Source organism: Schistocerca piceifrons, chromosome 2 (assembly GCF_021461385.2).
Source record: "Schistocerca piceifrons isolate TAMUIC-IGC-003096 chromosome 2, iqSchPice1.1, whole genome shotgun sequence".
In the NCBI taxonomy this organism is placed as follows: domain Eukaryota; kingdom Metazoa; phylum Arthropoda; class Insecta; order Orthoptera; family Acrididae; genus Schistocerca; species Schistocerca piceifrons.
In genome coordinates this window covers 621399544-621418384 of record NC_060139.1, presented here as the reverse complement: position 1 = coordinate 621418384, position 18841 = coordinate 621399544, and the positions used below count along the sequence as shown (strand labels likewise).

General features: G+C 41.4%; 1 protein-coding gene across 1 annotated transcript in view; it reads right to left on the bottom strand.

Moving 5' to 3' along the window:
* The window catches only part of LOC124775678 (insulin-like growth factor-binding protein complex acid labile subunit), a 142935-nt gene extending 125959 nt beyond the window's left edge, over positions 1-16976 (bottom strand). Inside the window, exon 1 of the mRNA XM_047250506.1 lies at positions 16911-16976. Coding sequence (XP_047106462.1) covers positions 16911-16925 — 15 coding nt within the window. The 5' untranslated portion in view covers positions 16926-16976. The remainder of the gene's footprint in view (positions 1-16910) is intronic.
* Positions 16977-18841: the final 1865 nt, after the last annotated feature.

Below are 18841 nucleotides of genomic sequence, written 5' to 3'. Positions count from 1 at the left end.
AACTGTGGCGAAAAGGATATGTGATGAAATAGGGCACTGTGAAGAACGATCTTGATAAAGGTGACGAGCAGCTCTTCCATTACCATGATCTTCGCTATTTAGAAGAATCCTGTCGGTGTATTCTGCAAACGTTTATTCAGTCATGTTGCTCTAACACTGACGCTCCAACCAGGTCGGAACGGTGAGATACATGTCAAATGACGGCAGCCGATCCGAGGTAATCATCCCCCACCATGACTTTCCTGTTAAATACCTAACTAGCACAACACCACAACCCCTCACCAATTAGATCAGATATGGAGCGAGTATGATTCTGATGTTGCGGGATACATAGTTCACAAATCAAGGCGCCTCTGCTACATCAGTGCTAGCCGGCTTCCTTCGCTCCTGCTGTAGTTCCGCGAGTATGGCGAGTGGCGCTGTGGTCACTTCATACTCGTCGACTGGTTCTCTCTTTCTGAAGAACGCAGGAGTGTATGGCCAGTCGTGACATATTGTTAGTCCGGAAGATGAGTAGATAATCTTGCTCCTGTAAAGTAACACCGACAAGGCGAAATGAGCGATTGTCGGGATCTGATGGCATTAAACGAAGTTGTGTTTTGTGAGACTTGTGGAGGATGTAAGACGAAAAATTGATGCAAAATATACAACTGCAAATGTGCTTCATTAGAGGAAGAGTGATATCTGGAACAAGTTTCGCGATATAGTCCACCCTTCAGACGATAAACATAAGAATATCGTCCAATCCAGGTAATATGTCCGTATTCTTGTTTATTCCACTTCCGCCGCGAGAAAACATGTGCTGTGTCAAACGAAAACTACGTACAGAGCAACGTCGCTGTTATGTCGCTGTGACAAAAAAGCGCACTATTCTGTTTTCATTTGGTCATGGCAACTTGCTTTATGGACTAAGAGCAAGTTGTGTAACTTATCATTCATTTCTGTAATTTATTTCAATAACTAATCGCCATTTAGAGATTGCAATTCATCCTCATATCATGGTTTCTGGTACTGTCGCCACAGACTCGGTAATGCCTCGAAAATGTTTATATGTGAATGAAATTGATAAAAATTCTCTGAATAGATATTAAATATTAAAATAAATCTACAGCAGTCTTGGAAAAAGTTTTACCTACATAAATTTATTTATAAGCAGAATAGTATTCATTGCTATCTGATTAGACATTACGTTGTTACATAATAACTGTCATGCCCAATGGTTGCTTCTGTCATTTAGGCGGGTTGGACATTTTGTGATATTTCAATTTGCACTCGAGAATGGCTGTAAAGCCGAAGTCATGATTGTGTGAATTAAATGAATACTAATTTATAGTTTAATGGCAGAAATATCGTTCAAAACGGTTAAGTATGTAGCGGGAATGCTGCACGTCCGCTGTCCTACGGTACCTGCGAACTCGCATGCTCGCTGTCTTCTCAGAGCGATTCAAGTCCACGTCTGCACAACAGACTGAATGACGAATGGGCTGCCGTGGAGATTCGAGAGTCGATTCTACGGGCAAGGAGACATCGACTTCGGAGATGACGTCACAGAACTTGCTCGCGAGTTTAAAGATAGTAACCGGAGCTCTGTAGGCAATGCGTCGGCAACTACCTGAACATCAGCAATATTTCCGGTCATGCCACAATGCTGCATGTATTTCAGCCACAATGCTGCAATTTTGATGGTAACACTATTGCAGCCAAATATCGTCATAAAATATGGCCTGTGTAAATGCACCTTCAGAACGGACGCTGACTCCTTCACAGATCACAAATTCTGGTCGCGACTGCTGCGGTCCAGCTCCTATCCTGGCATTACAGCGCTGCCATATTCTACACTCACCAGAAGGTCGTCGAGCATCCTGTATATACCCTGAAGAGCCAAAGGAACTGGTACACCTGCCTAATATCCTGTAGGGCCCCCGCTAGCAAGCAGAAATGCTGCAACACGACGTGGCGTGGACTCGACTTATGTCTGAAGTAGTGCTGGAGGGAACTGACACCATGAATCGTGCAGGGTTGTACATAAATCCGTAAGAGTACGGAGGGGATGGAGATCTCTTCTGAACAGTATGTTGCAAGCCATCCCAGATATGCTCAATAATGTTCATGTCTGGGGAGTTTGGTGGCCAGCGGAAGTCATTAAACTCTAGATATTGCTCCTGGAGTCACGCTGTAGCAATTCTGTACGTGTGGGGTGTCGCATTGTCCTGCTGGAATTGCCGAAGTCCGTCGGAGTGCATAATGGACATGAATGGATGCAGGTCATCAGACAGAATGCTTACGTGTCACCTGTCGTATCTAGATGTATCAGGAGTCCCATTTCACTCTAAGTGTATACACCCCACTCCTTTACAGAGCCTCCACCAGCTTGAACAGTCCACTGCTGATATGCAGGATCCATGGATGCATGAGGTTGTGTCCATACCCGTACACGTCCATCCGCTCGACACAATATGAAACGAGACTCGTCCGACCAGGAAACCTGTTTCCAGTCATTAACAGTCGATTGTCGGTGTTGATGGGTCCAGGCGAGATGTAAAACTTTGTGTCGTGCAGTCATCAAGGGTATACGAATGGGACTTCGGCTCCGGAAGCCAAAACATCGATGACGTTTCGTAGAATGGTTCGCACGCTGGCAGTTGTTGATGACCTAGCATTGAAATATGCACCAATTTGCTGAAGGGTTGTATTTCTGTCAAGCTGAACGATTCTCTTCAGTCGTCATTGGTCCCGTTCACACAGGATGTTTTCCCGGTCGCAGTGACGCCGCAGATTTGATGTTTTACTGGATTCCTGACATTCACAGTACGCTCGTTAGCTGGTCTTACGGAAAGGTGATCAAGCAGTCTTTCACGGAACAGCTTGTGTCTATCTTCAAGTGTCCGCCCATTTTTTCCGCATCTCCGTGGTGCTCTCCTGCGGCCACACAAAACTTGTCCGTTCTGGACTTCTTTGTATGTGTCCCATATCGTCTGTTAGACCCATCTGGTATGGGTCGCACGCATGTAGCAACATTCTAGGAAGGGTCGCGCGAATGCTTAGTAAAGAAACTTCTTCGTAGACTTATTGCATTTTCCTAGTATCGAACCAATGAGCCGAAACCTGTCATGCGCTTTATCTCTAATAATCGTTGCAGCCAATTATTTACAAGAGCCGACTAATTCCAAATGTGACTCATCAACATTTTGTCGCAGGGTAATACGTCTCTGCGTTTTGTGGAGTTCATAATTTAACATTTATAAATATTTAAAGCACGTTGTGAATATTTTGATCACATCAACTTATTATCAAGACCTGACTGGATATCTGTGCAGCTTTTCTCGGATAGTACTACACATTATCTTCAAAAATCTGAGGTTGTTATTAATACGGAGCATGTCTGAAGTTACGTCCCTACCAAGATTTTCTAAATCCAGTCACAAATTTCGTTTGATGTCCCGTAAGATAGAACTTGTGTTAAGAAGCATTGGCGAAGTACTGACTTGTGAGTCAAGCTTTTTCGGCACCTACCTGATGGTCCTGATCCAGGGCTTTAAGGGTTTCATGTGAGAAAAGCAGGAGCTGGATTTCACTTGACCAGTGTTTTTTTAAGAATCCACGTTGGTTGTCACGGAGGGGGCCATTTTGTTCAATGACATCATTACGTCTGACCTGAAGATGCATATTTTGGTTACCTGTCTGCACCAACAAAAAGTGAAAGGAAAAGTCTGTGCTGTGGCAATGCCGGCAGATGCTGACAGCGCAAAATGTGAATAATTTTACGCAAACAGCATGTCAATGAAAAAGATGTTTGACACTATCTCTCATAACTAGCAAAAAATCTTTTTCGTTAACACGTTAGAAAGCTACTTTAATTTGGAAGTACAGTTCAGGACATTGTACAAAGGGGGGGGGGGGGGGGGGGGGTACTGATGTACAACCGATACGTCTGTCGCCGTCGAGCTGATGCAGAGAGGACGTAGGCGATCTTTTTTTTTTTCCTACCGCTCATTTTCGTGTCTCTGGTAGTAATAAAATTTTCTAACCACCCATGAGTTCCACAGCAATCGTGATTTATAACGCAGGGAAGTTACTTTCATAAAATTTATAAAATAGAGCTGCAAGAAGTTAAAGTATATAACAATAATTACTTATCAAATACGTTGTCATAATTTTATGGAAACCTACTGTAAATATTTGTAAAACCCGTACCAACATCCGCTCACCATTACAGCTGGAAGATCCACTATTGGGCTGTAAGGACTAGGCTGAGTACCAATAAAGAACAAGGAGCGGTAAGTTGGTCTCCGGCCCCCTAGTTACTGATCTTTAGAAGTCGACATCATGTGCAACATTTCTGTCTCAGACAGCTACCAGCCTCAGCGACCCCGAAGTCATGACACCGTAACAGCGTGATGAAGTGTTGTGTAGTCTGTGTGATCGGACGATTGATTAATAACAGCAGCCATACTTATATTTAAATGCGTAATGAAATATTAGAGACGATAAAAAACGATTCAAACGTCATTTTTCTTCTACTCATTGTCTTATATTACAAGAGCCTTAACTTAATTTCATATTCCTTACTACAAATACTCTGACGGGAAAAAAGTGCAACACCGAAAAATAATTAATGTAGAGTAGTGAAACACATTTGTCTAGGTAATTTACTTAAGTGTTTAACATTGCAAGAGCACAGGTTAATGTAATTACGAGATAAACCATTGCAAATGTGAAATTCTGGTACATTAATAACGGAGAAACTGCAAGTGTGTTGAATGCAAGCATGCAATATGCATGAATAGCGTTGTACAGGTGCCGGATGTCAATTTGTAGAATCGACTTCAATGCCTGTTGCACATGGTCAGTCAATACAGAGGTGGTTAATATTGTTTGTGGGTGACGCTGGAGTTGTCGTCCGATGATGTCTCGACTGGAGACAGATCTGGTGATCGAGTAGGCCAAGGTAACATGTCGACACTCTGTAGAGATGTTGAGTTACAACACTGGAATGTGGGCGAGCGTTATCCTGTTGGAAAACACCCCCTGGAATGCTGTTCATGACGGCGGCACAACAGGTCGAATCACCTAACTGACGTACAGATTTGCAGTCCGGGCGAGCGGGACAACCAAGAGAGTCTGTAACACCACAGCTAAGATACCAAATAATTTTTCTTCTGATTAATTATGTTTTGCATAAAGTGTATTTTCTTTAACTGGGGGCTCTCGATATGTTGTAATATGTTTTCTCTTTAATGACTAATAGCTTTGATTGTATTTGGAAATGGGTGATTTTGGTTAAATAATTTTGTATTGATTTGCTAATATGGGTATATGCAAAGTTTGTTTAAAAATGTTTACTTGCTACTTTGTAACTGCTGATCCACACTTAGGAATTTTGGTTTGTATCAAGTTAAAACTTGGTGTACTTCCCCTCTGCAACGAAAGTGAGTTAGCGTACGCAAATCGTGGTCGGTGCGAGTGAAAAGGTGGGCATGAGAGTCAGTGAGAGTCAGTCGGAGGCTAGCTACCTTACAGTTGGCAGCTAGTGATTGGAAGGTGCATTGTGCAGGTGCCGAGTGAGGCTTTTAGGGCCTGGGTTTGTTGCGCCTAAGTCGCGGGTGCATGAATGGATTTAATATGTTGCTCTGTGGTCTGAAATTATAATAAAATCTGATGATCGATGCCATGAAGAAAATAACAGAACACATCAATTACAACTGTAAGTCCATCATATACTCGCCACCAATATTGCGCAATCACTGCAGCAGAGAGGAAGAATTATGGATTTGTAAAGTGATGGATCAGCACATTTAGTGTGTGCAAATATAAGGTAACCCATACCAGAATTTATGTACCTACCTTGATTTTTTCCCTATCATAACACCTATTACGATCCTCTCGTTTTTGAACTATGATTTCCGAGTGTCCATATTTTGAAAAATGATATTCGAAAGGAAAGACATCTCTCCGATTAAATGTGTTCAAAATTGAGTAAAATAGGTTATCAAAAATTATTGTGGATTTTGGTAAAGTTGAAGAGGAAACAAGAGTAGCTTTTGTGAAAACCTCAAAGTGATTGACCCAATCGAAAGTTGCTCAAATGAGCAAAGTTACTTGACTGTAGAAAGTTCCAACTGTTCCTGAAATTTATGTTGAGTTTTGTTCTCATCGTGTGTTAAAAGGTATAATATCAGTTTATGAGCACCCACTTACTGTTTTATTCTCACTGAAGCTAAAGTTACAACGAATGCCATTATCCACGAAAACAGTTACTTCTTTGCCTTCAAGGAATAGTGTGAATCTTACTGCACGTGAATTTTATTTAAATTTGTACTGTGTAGAAGATATCCGAAGAAATAAGACTAGGCCCATGTCCCAATTTCAGTTTAGCAGTGACTTGGTTTTGTAGTGTCGATGAAGTTAATCAATTTTGATGATTGCAACAGTGTCTTTTGTGTTTGTGAGAACGTGAATATCTTTCTGGTACTGCTTTTACCCACTATAAACTTTTTTTTTTTTTTTTGCTTGTGACTGGGTTCATTGCACTTCCGTAGAAAAAAAAGTATAGGCTGAGTTTTTCCACTAAAACTGTCTACCTTTTTTCAAAATGTTTCACATTTTTGTGCCTAATTACGCTGACGACCGTATTCTATTTCATTTGAGTAAGTTTGACTAGTTAAAACAGTTTCTAAATTAGATCTGTTACTGTTTGTGTGCTTTTGTAAAATTTAATTTCATGTCCGATAGGCAAAAACCGTTTAGGCATTTCACGGTCAAATCTACAAAAATCCTTGCAGAGGTTAACATGGTACTGCTCCTAAATGCCATAATTGTTGAGCAATATATTTCGGTACATAAACGAGAGGCAGTTAGTGTTGTAAGTCCTCCTGCTGTCATATGAAATCGCATCCCAGACCGTAACTCCAGAAGCAGGTCTCGTGTGTCTGCCACGCAGGCATGGTGGGGTGCAGGTCGTCAACTGACCACCACCTAACCGACACACGGTCATCACTGACACCGAGGTAGAACCAGCTTTCATAAGAAAACATAACAGACCTCCACCCTTCCTTCTAATGAACTCTCGCTTGACCAATGAAGTTGCAAACGGCAGTGGTTTGGCGTATGTGGAATGCACGCTACAGAGCGTCTGGCTCGGAACTGTCTTTGAAGTACCCGATTCGTAACAGTTCAGTGGCTACATTCCTGGTATGCATTTCTGCAATATCGCAGAAGGAACATCCAGCTTCTTGTGGTCCTATTACATGGCCTTGTTCAACTCAGCGAGGTGTTGATAATAAATAGTATCTTTGTTTTCTTAATGGCATTCTTGACTACCATTAACTCACCGCTTCCAGTCTGAAAGCTAACTAGCGCTCACGACCGTTACAGCGTGTACTTAAGCAAACCTGATTTGCTTCCTCATAGAAGAGCTACTAGCGACTGGCGCGGAAGCTGAACAGACATCTTTCAGATGTAGAAACACGCCTACCAACTTCAGTTTCCGTCGCACAACTCCTTTGTGTTGCGATTTATTTTTTCCAGCAATGTATGTACCGCACTTGAACATGACCGTCCCTATAACGAGCATTCACGAATCCATATCCCTTCCATGTCAAAACATTTGTATCACTGCAGCCGGTCGGTACGAGTAGCGCACACCCTCTCAGCCTTTAACCCCGCAATGGCAGCGCTACTTACGCCACTGAGGTAAGCGGACAACTATACTTAGCTCACGGCCCAGTTCACCAATGTCAATTAAAATTCAGCACTTCTTAAAACATTACTGTCTCCGTAACTATTTTTGTTTGTTACTGAGCTGTAGGACTACACTCTTAAGAAACTCTTGACATCAGTTGACGGTTCTGGATTAGGCTGTCAGTTGCTAGGTGTATATTATTATAAAAATACGACAGAGAACTGCGAGCCGCAGCTTGACGCCCACTGAATTCTGGAGCCACGTCGGACTGTTAAAAGAGGCCAAATTGCTAGCGCCGGCCTTGTTGGAGATTTCGTGAGAACTGTAGCAAATCATCCATAAAAGTATCTAGAGCTGTTGTAGCCAGTGTCATGACGTGATACAATGTGCCCTGGCGAATTTCGTCTGCCAAACACAAGAGTGATAGAAAATCTAAATACACTCACAAAGTATATTAGTTGGCAAGTAACAGCGAGCGGGCTGGGCTGCTCCCGCCTGCAATGCACCAACGGAAGCCTGGCTGAGACCGGGCGCTCCCGCTATCTCGTCGCTTCCATTGCACAAAGAGTAGCGTCCCTTCCACTTACCAAGCAGGAAACTCGCCTATTTCAAGAAGATGTATAACACCTGCTCTGCTTAAAATTTGAGACTTTTGACATACTTATACACTGAAGTGTCAAGTCATTGGATACCTCCTAATATCGTGACGGACTTCCTTTTGCCCAGCATAGTGCACCAACTCGACGTGGCATGGAGTCAACGAGTCTTGGAAGTCCCCTGCAGAAATACTGTCCACGCTGCCTCTATAGTCGTCCATAATTGCGAAAGTGTTGGCAGTACAGGATTTTGTGCACGAGCTGACCTCTCGACTATGTGCCATTAGTGTTCGCTGGGATTCATGTCGGGCGACCTGGAGGACCAAACCATTCGCTCGAATTGTCCAGAATATTCTTCAAACAAGGAGCGAACAATTATGCCAGGTGACATGGCGCATTGTCATCCACAAAAATTCAATCGTTGTTTGGGAACATGAAGTCCACGAATAACTGCAAATGGTCTCCAAGTAGCCAAACATAACAATTTCGAGTCAATAATCGGTTCAGTTGGACCAGAGGACCCAGTCTGTCCCATGTAAACACAACCGTTACAATTACGAAGCCACTACCAACTTGCACAATGCCTTGTTGACAACTTGGGTCCATGGCAGCAAGACTTCGTGGGGTCTGCGCCACACGCGAACCCTACTGTCAGCTGTTACCAAATGAAACCGGGGCTTACTCGACCAGGCCACGGTTTACCAGTCATCTAGGGTCCATCCGACATGGTCACGAGCCCAGGAGAGGAGCTGCAGGCGATGTCGTGCTGTTAGCAAAGGCACTCTCGTCGGTCGTCTGCTGACATAACCCATTAACACCAAATTTCGCCGCACTGTCCTAACGAATACGTTCGTCGAATGTCCCACATTGATTTCTGCAGTTATTTCACACAGTGCTGCTTCTCTGTTAGCACTGACAACTATAATCATACGTCGCTGCTCTCGCTCGTTATGTGAAGGCTGTTCACCAGGGCGTTGTCCGTGGTGAGAGATAATGACTGAAATTTGGCATTCTCGGCACACTCTTGACACTGTGGATCTCGAAATATTGAATTCTTTAACGATTTATGGAATGGAATTTCCTATGCATCTAGTTCCCACTACTATTCTGCTTTCAAAGCCTGTTAATTTCCGTCGCGAGGCCATAATCACGTAGGAGACCTTTTCACATGAATCACCTGAGTACAAATGGCAGTTCCGCCGATGCACTGCGCTTTTATACCTTGTGTACGCCATACTAGCGCCATCTGTGCATGTGCATATCGCTACTCCACGACTTCCTCAGAGTAGACGTTGTAGATAGCCATACGATGAAAGTATTTGGGAATTTTTTATTTTTTATAGCGAACGGACAGTTTAGGATTCATTCTTGTTGCTAACGACACATTGATAAAAGTCAAAAATTTATGGGTGGGGGTGGGGGTTTTACGAAACTTGCGCACATCAGACGAAAGCGATACCAAACTTTGGAAAGATCTGTTTCCGAAGGAGGTACTTTCATAATCAAGGAAAAAGGACAACGTAATTCGATGAGTTCTACAGTTTTCTAGATAGGACATAAGTCTAAAACTGTTTCCCGAACTGAAAACAGGACTTCAGCACTAAGTGAAATAAGGAACGAATTTTTAAAATTCTTAGCAGTACTACAAGCCTCTACAAAAAATAATAAATGAAAAGCACCAGTTTGCTTTTGTTCTACAATATTACTTTTATTGCTAACCGGTTTTCGACTTACAAGGCCATCTTCAGACATTTACTGAGTATTATCACCAAAGAAGTTAAATGTTAGCAGACAACATTCGAGGAGAAGTAACACATCTAGAGTGAAGTAGAAACATACAGTGAGTAACATCTTTGCAATGAAATGGTAAAAACTGAACAGAACATAAATAACAATGGGATTGCCAGGAAAACCTTTAGCACAAAATAGGAATAGCATGCCTACATAACAGTTTCTATTAATAAACAAAACTAATAAAATAAGATAAAATTAGTACTAGACAAGGCTGCATCAAGAGGTATGAAACATGGAGAGTGATACACAACCAATTAAAAAAGAAGAGACAGTTGTCAATGTAAATACAGAATACATGAGGGACTTAAGAAATATCAATAAGATAAACAGAAATTAATAAATGCAGGAAAATTGAGGTGTTTGAGGGAACCTACAGTTTGAGAATGTGGTGGTACTGCATTTTAACATTAACATTATAACCAAAGCAGTGGCTGTGTACCAGTTTTCATTAAATAAATGAGCAAAGTAAAATGTGAACACTATTTGATGAGACAACTACAAGGGGAGTTAAACATGGACAGTAATACAAGTACAAGTTAAAAGGAAACCCTTAACTATTGAGACTACAGCCTATGTGGAATACAAAGACAACTGCAACAAATAAAACGACTACAGGAAAATGGGAATATGTAGGAAGAGAGAGTGTGGGAAGTAATGAACAACAAAGATGATTATATGAAGTTCAGGAGAGGGGAAGTGTTGAGTTGTGTCTGGTCATTTAGGATGAGATCTGGACTGTGAGCAAGATGTTTGTTAATTTCCAGGGCTTCCAGCAGGTTGAGTTTATGGCCTTTGTTTGCTAAGTGAAGTACTTGGGACTCTGGCTGGTAGTTGTGACCCTCACTCAGTACATGCTCAACAAATGCAGAGTCTGAATTCTGCAACTTCCAGCTGCGTTCATGTTCAGCCAGCCTAGTTGATATGTCTCTGCCTGACTGACCAATGTAAAATTTTTCACAATCGGAACAGGTGATTATGTATACCCCACTGTTGGCTAATAACTGGATCTTGTCTTTGCTATTAAAAACACACTGGGCTGTAGTGTTCCTGACATAGTAGGAAACTCTATACTTGCAGGATGTCAGTGCTTTGGCTACAGTCTGTGATACCTGACCTAGAAATGTAGTGTACACCATTTCTTGCAGACAGTGGATGGGGAAGTAGGTGGGGCATAGAGGAGGGGTTTTTGTTTCCTGTGCAAGATGTGGTCAATAAGAACTGGATTGTAGCCATTGGCTGTGGCAATAAATTTTATTGTATCTAACTCTGCGTTAAAATCATCTCTGGACATGGGGATAGATATGCGACAGTGTACCATTGAGTGGAAAGCTGCATGTTTGTGAGCTATGGGGTGTTGTGAGCAAGAATGTATTACTGTGTCTGTAGTTGTTATTCTGTAAATTTTGAAATAATGTGTATGTGTACTGATGTCGATGGTGAGATCTAAGAAGTTTATGGATTTGTTGCCAATTTCCATAGTGAACTGGATATTTATATGTTGACTGTTTAGGTTTTTCAAGAATGTGTTGAGTTGTCTTGTAGTACCAGTCCACATACAAAGGACATCATCTACATATCTAAACCAGTATTTGATGTTTGCACTCAAAGGTTCTGGTTTTAGAAAATTTTGTTCAAAATGGTCCATAAATATTTCAGCCAACAGTGGACTAAGAGGGGAACCCATAGCTGAGCCATCTAACTGTTTATAAAGAGTGCCTTGGAATAGGAAGATTCTGTTAATACTCTACAAAAAATGTTAATCTCAGATTTTTTTATACGAATTTTGTAGGAAATATAGAGTTTTAAGCAATTTACTGTCGCCACAGGAAGCGGAGAACTGTGCATACACTACTTGCGGCAACGTCGCAGTTTGGGACTTTAGCGTCAAATGCCAACTGATTTAAATTTGGCTATAAATGGTGCTACTTCTTCTAACAAGCAAATTAGACGTGACTGCTACTTTCACACCAGGCGAATACAAAGAAGAGGTTCAGTTACACACGGATCAAAAACTTGCACTATCGACAAATGTAAACACGTAATGCTGTCAGAGGGGTCTAACAAATTCTGTTATCTTTCCAGGATAGATTTATACACGGCGTGCTTCAGGAGAAGGGCACACACTGAACTGCGACGAATGGTAGAGGCTTTGCAGTTATTTGGACGCTCATAGGCGGTTTCCATTAGGCCCTACTGATACACTGAAAGGAAAGGTAGGTGGTAATGCTTATCAGGTCATTTAACTTGAGCACTGAGCAGGTATTTTCTCTAGCAGTAGATATTCCAAGACGATAATGCCCCTATCCAAGGATATGATTACGTCCAATTTTGGTCCAAGAACGTAAAAACGAAATAACGACCCATTCTCTCGTCTCCTTGAGAGGCTTGTATATTGTCGAGTCATTGTAGTCTACATTCGGAAAACAGATAAGAGTATATTGCCCTCTTTCAACATTCATAAAAGAACTGAAAGTTTTCTGCCTGAATAGTAAACATTCCCTATTAGTATAATTCAGGATTTAAATCCGTGGATGATATTATTTTCTCCATTCTCTGTACAGTGAGAGTCTGTTTTTTCACGCAGATTCTCTACCATATAAAAAGAAACCATTCCTCCAACTGCTGATGTAAGAATACTGGACTGTGTCTGACAACGACTATAACTTTTTGTAACACCCAAAGAAATAAATCTCAAATTAAATTTTCCCTGAGAGATTTAATTCTATAATTTATCTACGATAACGTTGGAAGCTGAAGAAGTGAATTAAAATTTGTGCTTCGACCACGACTGGAACCCGGATCTCGCGCAGTTATGTTGACCATAATGCTGCGGTGTAATGGTCAGCATATCTGCCTAGTAAGCAAGAAGAGCCGGGTTCGAGTCACAGCCGCAGCGCAAATTTTAATTCATTTCTTCAGCTTCCAGCGTTATCGTATCTAAAGAAATGGCTCGCATTACTGTGATTCAGAGCTGATATCTAACATCAGTTAATTATTGCTCCAAGAGAAATGCTACTGAATTTTGTTGTAGCAATACTGAAAAGCACAAGGAAACCAAGGCCGATTTCAACTGTATCTGTACTTCGCAAGCTGCCGGACGGTTTGCGGTGATAGTAGGCCGCTAAAGTGTACTAGAACGCAACTGTTCTTTGAATGTTCTCTAGCTCTCTTGCGTTAATTCAACTTGACAAGGTTCCCAAACTGAAGACAAATACTCAATAATTATTCGAAAGACGGTTTTGTAAACTGCCTCACTTGTGGCTAGATACATTTCCTTGTGATTCTTCCGACGAACCTTAGACTGAAGAATGTCTTCTCCATGGCCGAGCGGTTCTAGGCGCTTCAGTCTGGAAGCGCGTGACCGCTACGGTCGTAAGTTCGAATCCTGCCTCGGGCACGGATGTGTGTATTGCCGCCTACCTCAGGGGCAGAGGGGTAAGTATCGCGGCCATTGCGGGGTTACAGGATGTGAGAGAGGGAATGTTCTACTGTTTGTCTTCCAGTGCTGACGACTAACGGGCATCCGCGACTCGCACCGACCAACTGCTTTGGTATAAATTTTGACAGGGATGTTTACACATGGATTCGTGGATGCGCGTTATAGAGACCGTCATCTTCACACGCGCTGCATATTTGTAGCAACGAATAAGAAATTAAATTGACGCTATTGTACTACATCCTAAATCGTCACCTTTTATTTTTTATTTAATTAATGTTTAAAATGATCCAGTACAAGGAAAATACAATTTGTTCCTCAACGTATTTGGTGATATTTTGCTGTAGTGTAAACCGTGAAGAAACCAGAGAACACTTATGATCATAGTGAACATTTATACCTAAAAAAATTTCTAGAAATCAGTAAAACGGGGGTTTCAGAACGCTGAGACAAATGATAAAGGTTACTTCACTTGTCTTCTGCCTGCCTTCTCATCTTTCTGCTGTATGATCTTATATTGACAACATGTACCTGCAAGTGTAGCCCGTCCGTATTTGCTGGCTTAATAATTACTTTATTTATTAAACTTAACTGTGTTAATTATTTAAAAGTGATTACTATCCTATCTCTCTTGCATAAAAATAACTTATATTGTATTTTGAATGTTTTTCAGCGGCCAAGTTGGAGGTCGATCGTTCGAAGGTGAACTATCGGACACCTCTCGTGTTCTTCCGTTCAACTGTTCTGTAACAAGCTAGAAACCCCCTGCTCGGCCGAGATATTTTTATTACCTTACGTAACACTTTCTCGCAAGAATCCTACAGGTCTGATCGTCATCCGCCGTCGGTAACGACGCCAACCAACCTACTCAGTGGCTTGACAGAGCCCTCGCTTATAAGGAATAAGATGATGGATCAATGCAAATAAAAATTCAGTCAAAACTACACAGTTTACCAGCCTGCTGCACCGCACAGTACCTTAAAAGGGAAATTGTTGCCTACCATCGCTGTGACTTTTCTTCTTGACGCGACAATTAACCTACGTAAAATCATATATTTCATGAAATGGTGTCTGGTGATGCCCTCTGAGAAAGTTTCAATTAAATGTCTTACTAATACAAGTACAACTGCTGATATTAGTCAATTAATCATCCGTTCACACAGACAATACAATGTCGCTTCATCAGACAACTTTGAGGTCGCCAAAATTGGCAGCAATCTGAAACTGAATACTGCTCCGAATGGTGACGACTTCTAACGGTAAGTACTACAACTTCATTTGAGTTACCAGATAATAATAATAATAGGATAGGTGGGTACATACGCAACCCGAGGTACCCCCGCCGCACAATATCAGTAATGGCCTTTTAACAAAAAAATTTGTTGGTCACTGCTGTAGAGTGAAAGAGAATATTTTCTTAGTTATAATACCAACTATAATAGCAATAAAATTTTCGAGAGCGTTAAATCTGAAAGCCATGTTGCAAAGAATCTCTTTTGATTTAGAGTAAAGGTGTAATTCTTGGTGGCGAGGCGGGTGGGAGGGGGGGGGGGGGACGGGGGCTGCAACCACATAGCCTCCCCCCTCCCCCCCACGTCCCCGGATTCGCATTCTGTCACATCACTGAATACTGACCATTCCTACTGGGATACCCAGCATAAAAGTGTGTGCAAACCGGAGATGCTGAATGTTAAATTTCTGACGGCATACTATCCAAGGAGAGTCACTAAATACATTATTACTTCCTCGGATAAGCGTCTCTCGAAATAACCTTAAACACTTACGGTAGACACCACTAGTTTGACTGTCTTAGCTGTTTTTTATATGGTCTGTACCCTAGAAGCTAATGACGGTCACGTTTCACAGTTATTATTATTACTATTGACAGTACATTAACATTTTTCCCTTTATTTTGTAAACAGTTTGCTGTCCTGGCCCGAGTCGCCAATCGTTTAGTAAAACAATATCTGGTATTTTCGTCCAATGACGCGCATCGCAATACCTTTTCTTTATGTTGAGGACCAGCTTCCACGTTTAGCACTAACCACCGACAATCTGCAAGTGTTTCTTTATTTTGCTACAATTGTCTAACGATGTGACATCTCTGAATACAGCCATGCGGTCTAAGGGCGTCATATCACGGTTCGCGCAGCTCCTCCCGTCGGAAGTTCGAGTCCTCCCTCGGGCATGGGTGTGTGTGTGTCTGTGTTATCCTTAGCATAAGTTAGTTTAAATTACATTAAGTAGTGCATGAGCCTAGGGAACGATGATCTCAGCAGTTTGGTCCCGTAGTCCTTACCACAAATTTCCAATTTCTATCAATGCAAGTGCGACGTCTTCGGAGAGCCTCAGACAGCTAGAAACGTTGACACCCAAAGGATTTTTTTTTTATTGAACAGTCTTTTTCAAACAAATCTCAAATCTACTCCGATGTTTCTTAGTAGTTATTTTATTTCCTAGTCGACGATTCGGAAGTGTATAGAATGTTTCCCGGAAGTCGAGAAACAAAGGGGTGCTCTGAGCACTGCGGGACTTAGCTTCTGAGGTCATCAGTCCCCCAGAACATAGAACTACTTACACCTAACTAACCTAAGGACATCACACACATCCATGCCCGAGGCAGGATTCGAACCTGCGACCATAGTGGTCGCACAGCTCCAGACTGTAGTCGAGAAACATGGCATCAATCTGTACTGCAGTATTTACGGTGTTTTGAATCTCGCGAATGGCAGAGGAATCAGATTCATGTAACTGGTGCTTTCCCTCTAGAACAGGGGTTCCCAAACTTTTCCTCTGAGGAAACACTGAGAATCCTGCTACTTTGATGGAACACCTTGTTTATTTTGAAGATGAGTAAAATATTAAAAAATGAAAAAAATCTTGTTTTATTCAACGATTGCTTCAATTTTAAATAACGATTAATAGCACAGATGTCATAACGATTTTTAAAAAATTAATAGCGTCAGAACATCGGAAAAAGAAAAACGCCATGTTCTTAATAGCTTTTCGTGGAGCACTTATACACTTTCCGTGGAACACCAGTTTCCGCGGAAAACAATTTGGGAGACCAATTTGGGAGTTTCAAACAAATCATAAACCAAATTAACTTCAGTGAAGTGGAATGTTGCTGTTATTTGAAGAACAGGATAAATTTACAGAATAATTCGTTTATAGCCGTATTCAGTTTCAAAGAAATCATACATCAAATTAACGTCAATGAGGCGGAACTTTCCTGTTATTGAAGAATACGATAAATTTACAGAATAATTCGATTATAACCGTATTCTTTACGTGTAAACAAACGATATGATTAAAAGGCTTGAATTGTAATTTTACTGAAAACTTCCGTCAGCCACTTGACTACAGATACTTTCTCAAAGTGCGCGCCGTTGCGTGTACTTACGGAGATAATTGTCATCTGAACAGCCGAGAGCTCACAGCATCGGCAGAACGTTTGCGTCCAGCTCGGCTTCTCCCCGGCTACTGTCAACACAAGGGCTGACGACAGACCAGGCCAGGCACGGGGAGCGGACAGGGAACCCGCGCATGCGCAGTTGCAGCAGGGCAGCTTCTGGACATGCGTCCTCTTCGAGGGTGACTTCTAATTATTTCCTCTGCTCCACATCATTCCTGATATCGATGGAGTAGTACCGGTGCAGAAGGATCATATCAGTCTCTTACAGGAATTTTTTCTGGTTTCCGTAATACAATCCTGCAGACCTAAAGCAAACATAAATTGGTAGTATTGGTGACTATGCCATTCAGTTCAACGCGTTACAGTCTCACAATTAACTGCAACTACAGTTTTCCTGATGAAATATGATTTTATCAGCAGGAGAATTCAACTTAGGTTTGTCGCTAACAATGCATAAGCAGCAGCCATTATATTAAAAAAAAGAAAAGAAATAATTACATAAGAATTAAGAGGTTTTCACTGCCTATCATCGACAAGTGAGTTACTATACTGCGACATCTGTGTAAGAACCACAGCTCGTTCTTATTCACGAATTAATATCACGTGCATCAGTGATAGTCTGCGCTTGGACTAATATTTTTTGGGTCTAGACTGTGTTGTCACAAAAGGTTACATCATATGACGCCAAAGAATGAAATACACAATGAAAACAATAATAACAAATATGTATCACAAGAACTTGCTTTATCTACCTTAAAAAGAACGAAAATATCTCTGAAAAGAGTACAATATTTGCTCAATAGCTTTAATTTAACAGGGGCAGATAGGAAAGCCTTTCGAATATTGGGCTTACAAAGAAGATTTACAAACAGAGGGCTACATGTAGGTATCACAACCGGCATTGTGTGTAAACTTGTCCACACGTACACTGCCGTCGTAATTGATTAAGAGACCACAGTGGCTCCCTCTTACACAGTAAAATTTTGCTCGAGTGTTATCAATGGACCGATGCATTGAAGAAATTTATCCAGTGGTTATGCCGACTAAGTTGGCATGGGTATTACAACACTTAAGAAACGCAAGGCTTCCGGTTCACATCAAATACCAGTCAGATTCCTTCCTGAGCATGTTGATACTGGCTCCGTACTTAACCGTTCGCTCGCAGAAAGATACGTAACCAAACACTGGAAAGTTGCACGAATCACACCAATACCGAAGAAAGGAACCAGGAGTAATTCACTGAATTACAGACCCATTTGACTAACATCCATTTGCGGTAGGATTTTGGAATATATACCGTGCTCGAATGTTATAAATCACCTCCAAGAAAACGATTTATTGACAATAGCTAACACGGTTTCAGAAATTATCGTTCTTTTGAAACACAATTAGCCCTTTATTCTCACGAAGTAACGAGTGCTATCGCCAGGAGACGTCAGATTGATTCCATATTTTTAGGTTTTCAGAAGGCTTTTGACAAATGTTACTCACAAGTGGCTTCTAATTAAATTGCGTGCTTGTTGAGTATTGTCTCAGGTGTGTGACTGGTTTCGTGACTTCCTGTCAGAAACGTGGCAGTTCGTAATAACTGTCAAAAATTCATCGACCAAAACAGAAATAGTATCCGGCGTTCCCCAAGGAAGTGGTAAAGGCTCTCCATTGTTCCTGGTTCACATAAACGATTTAGGAGACAATGTGGGCAACCCTTTTAGATTGATTGCAGATGATGCTGTCATTTACCGTCATGTAAACTCATCAGATGATCAATACTAATTGCAAAATGATTTAGACAAGATATCTGTATGTTGTAAAAGTGACAATTTTCTCTAAATAATGTGAAGTGTGAAGTCATCTACATGAACACTAAAATGAGTCCGCCAAATTTCGGTAACACGATAAATCACACAAATCAAAAAAGG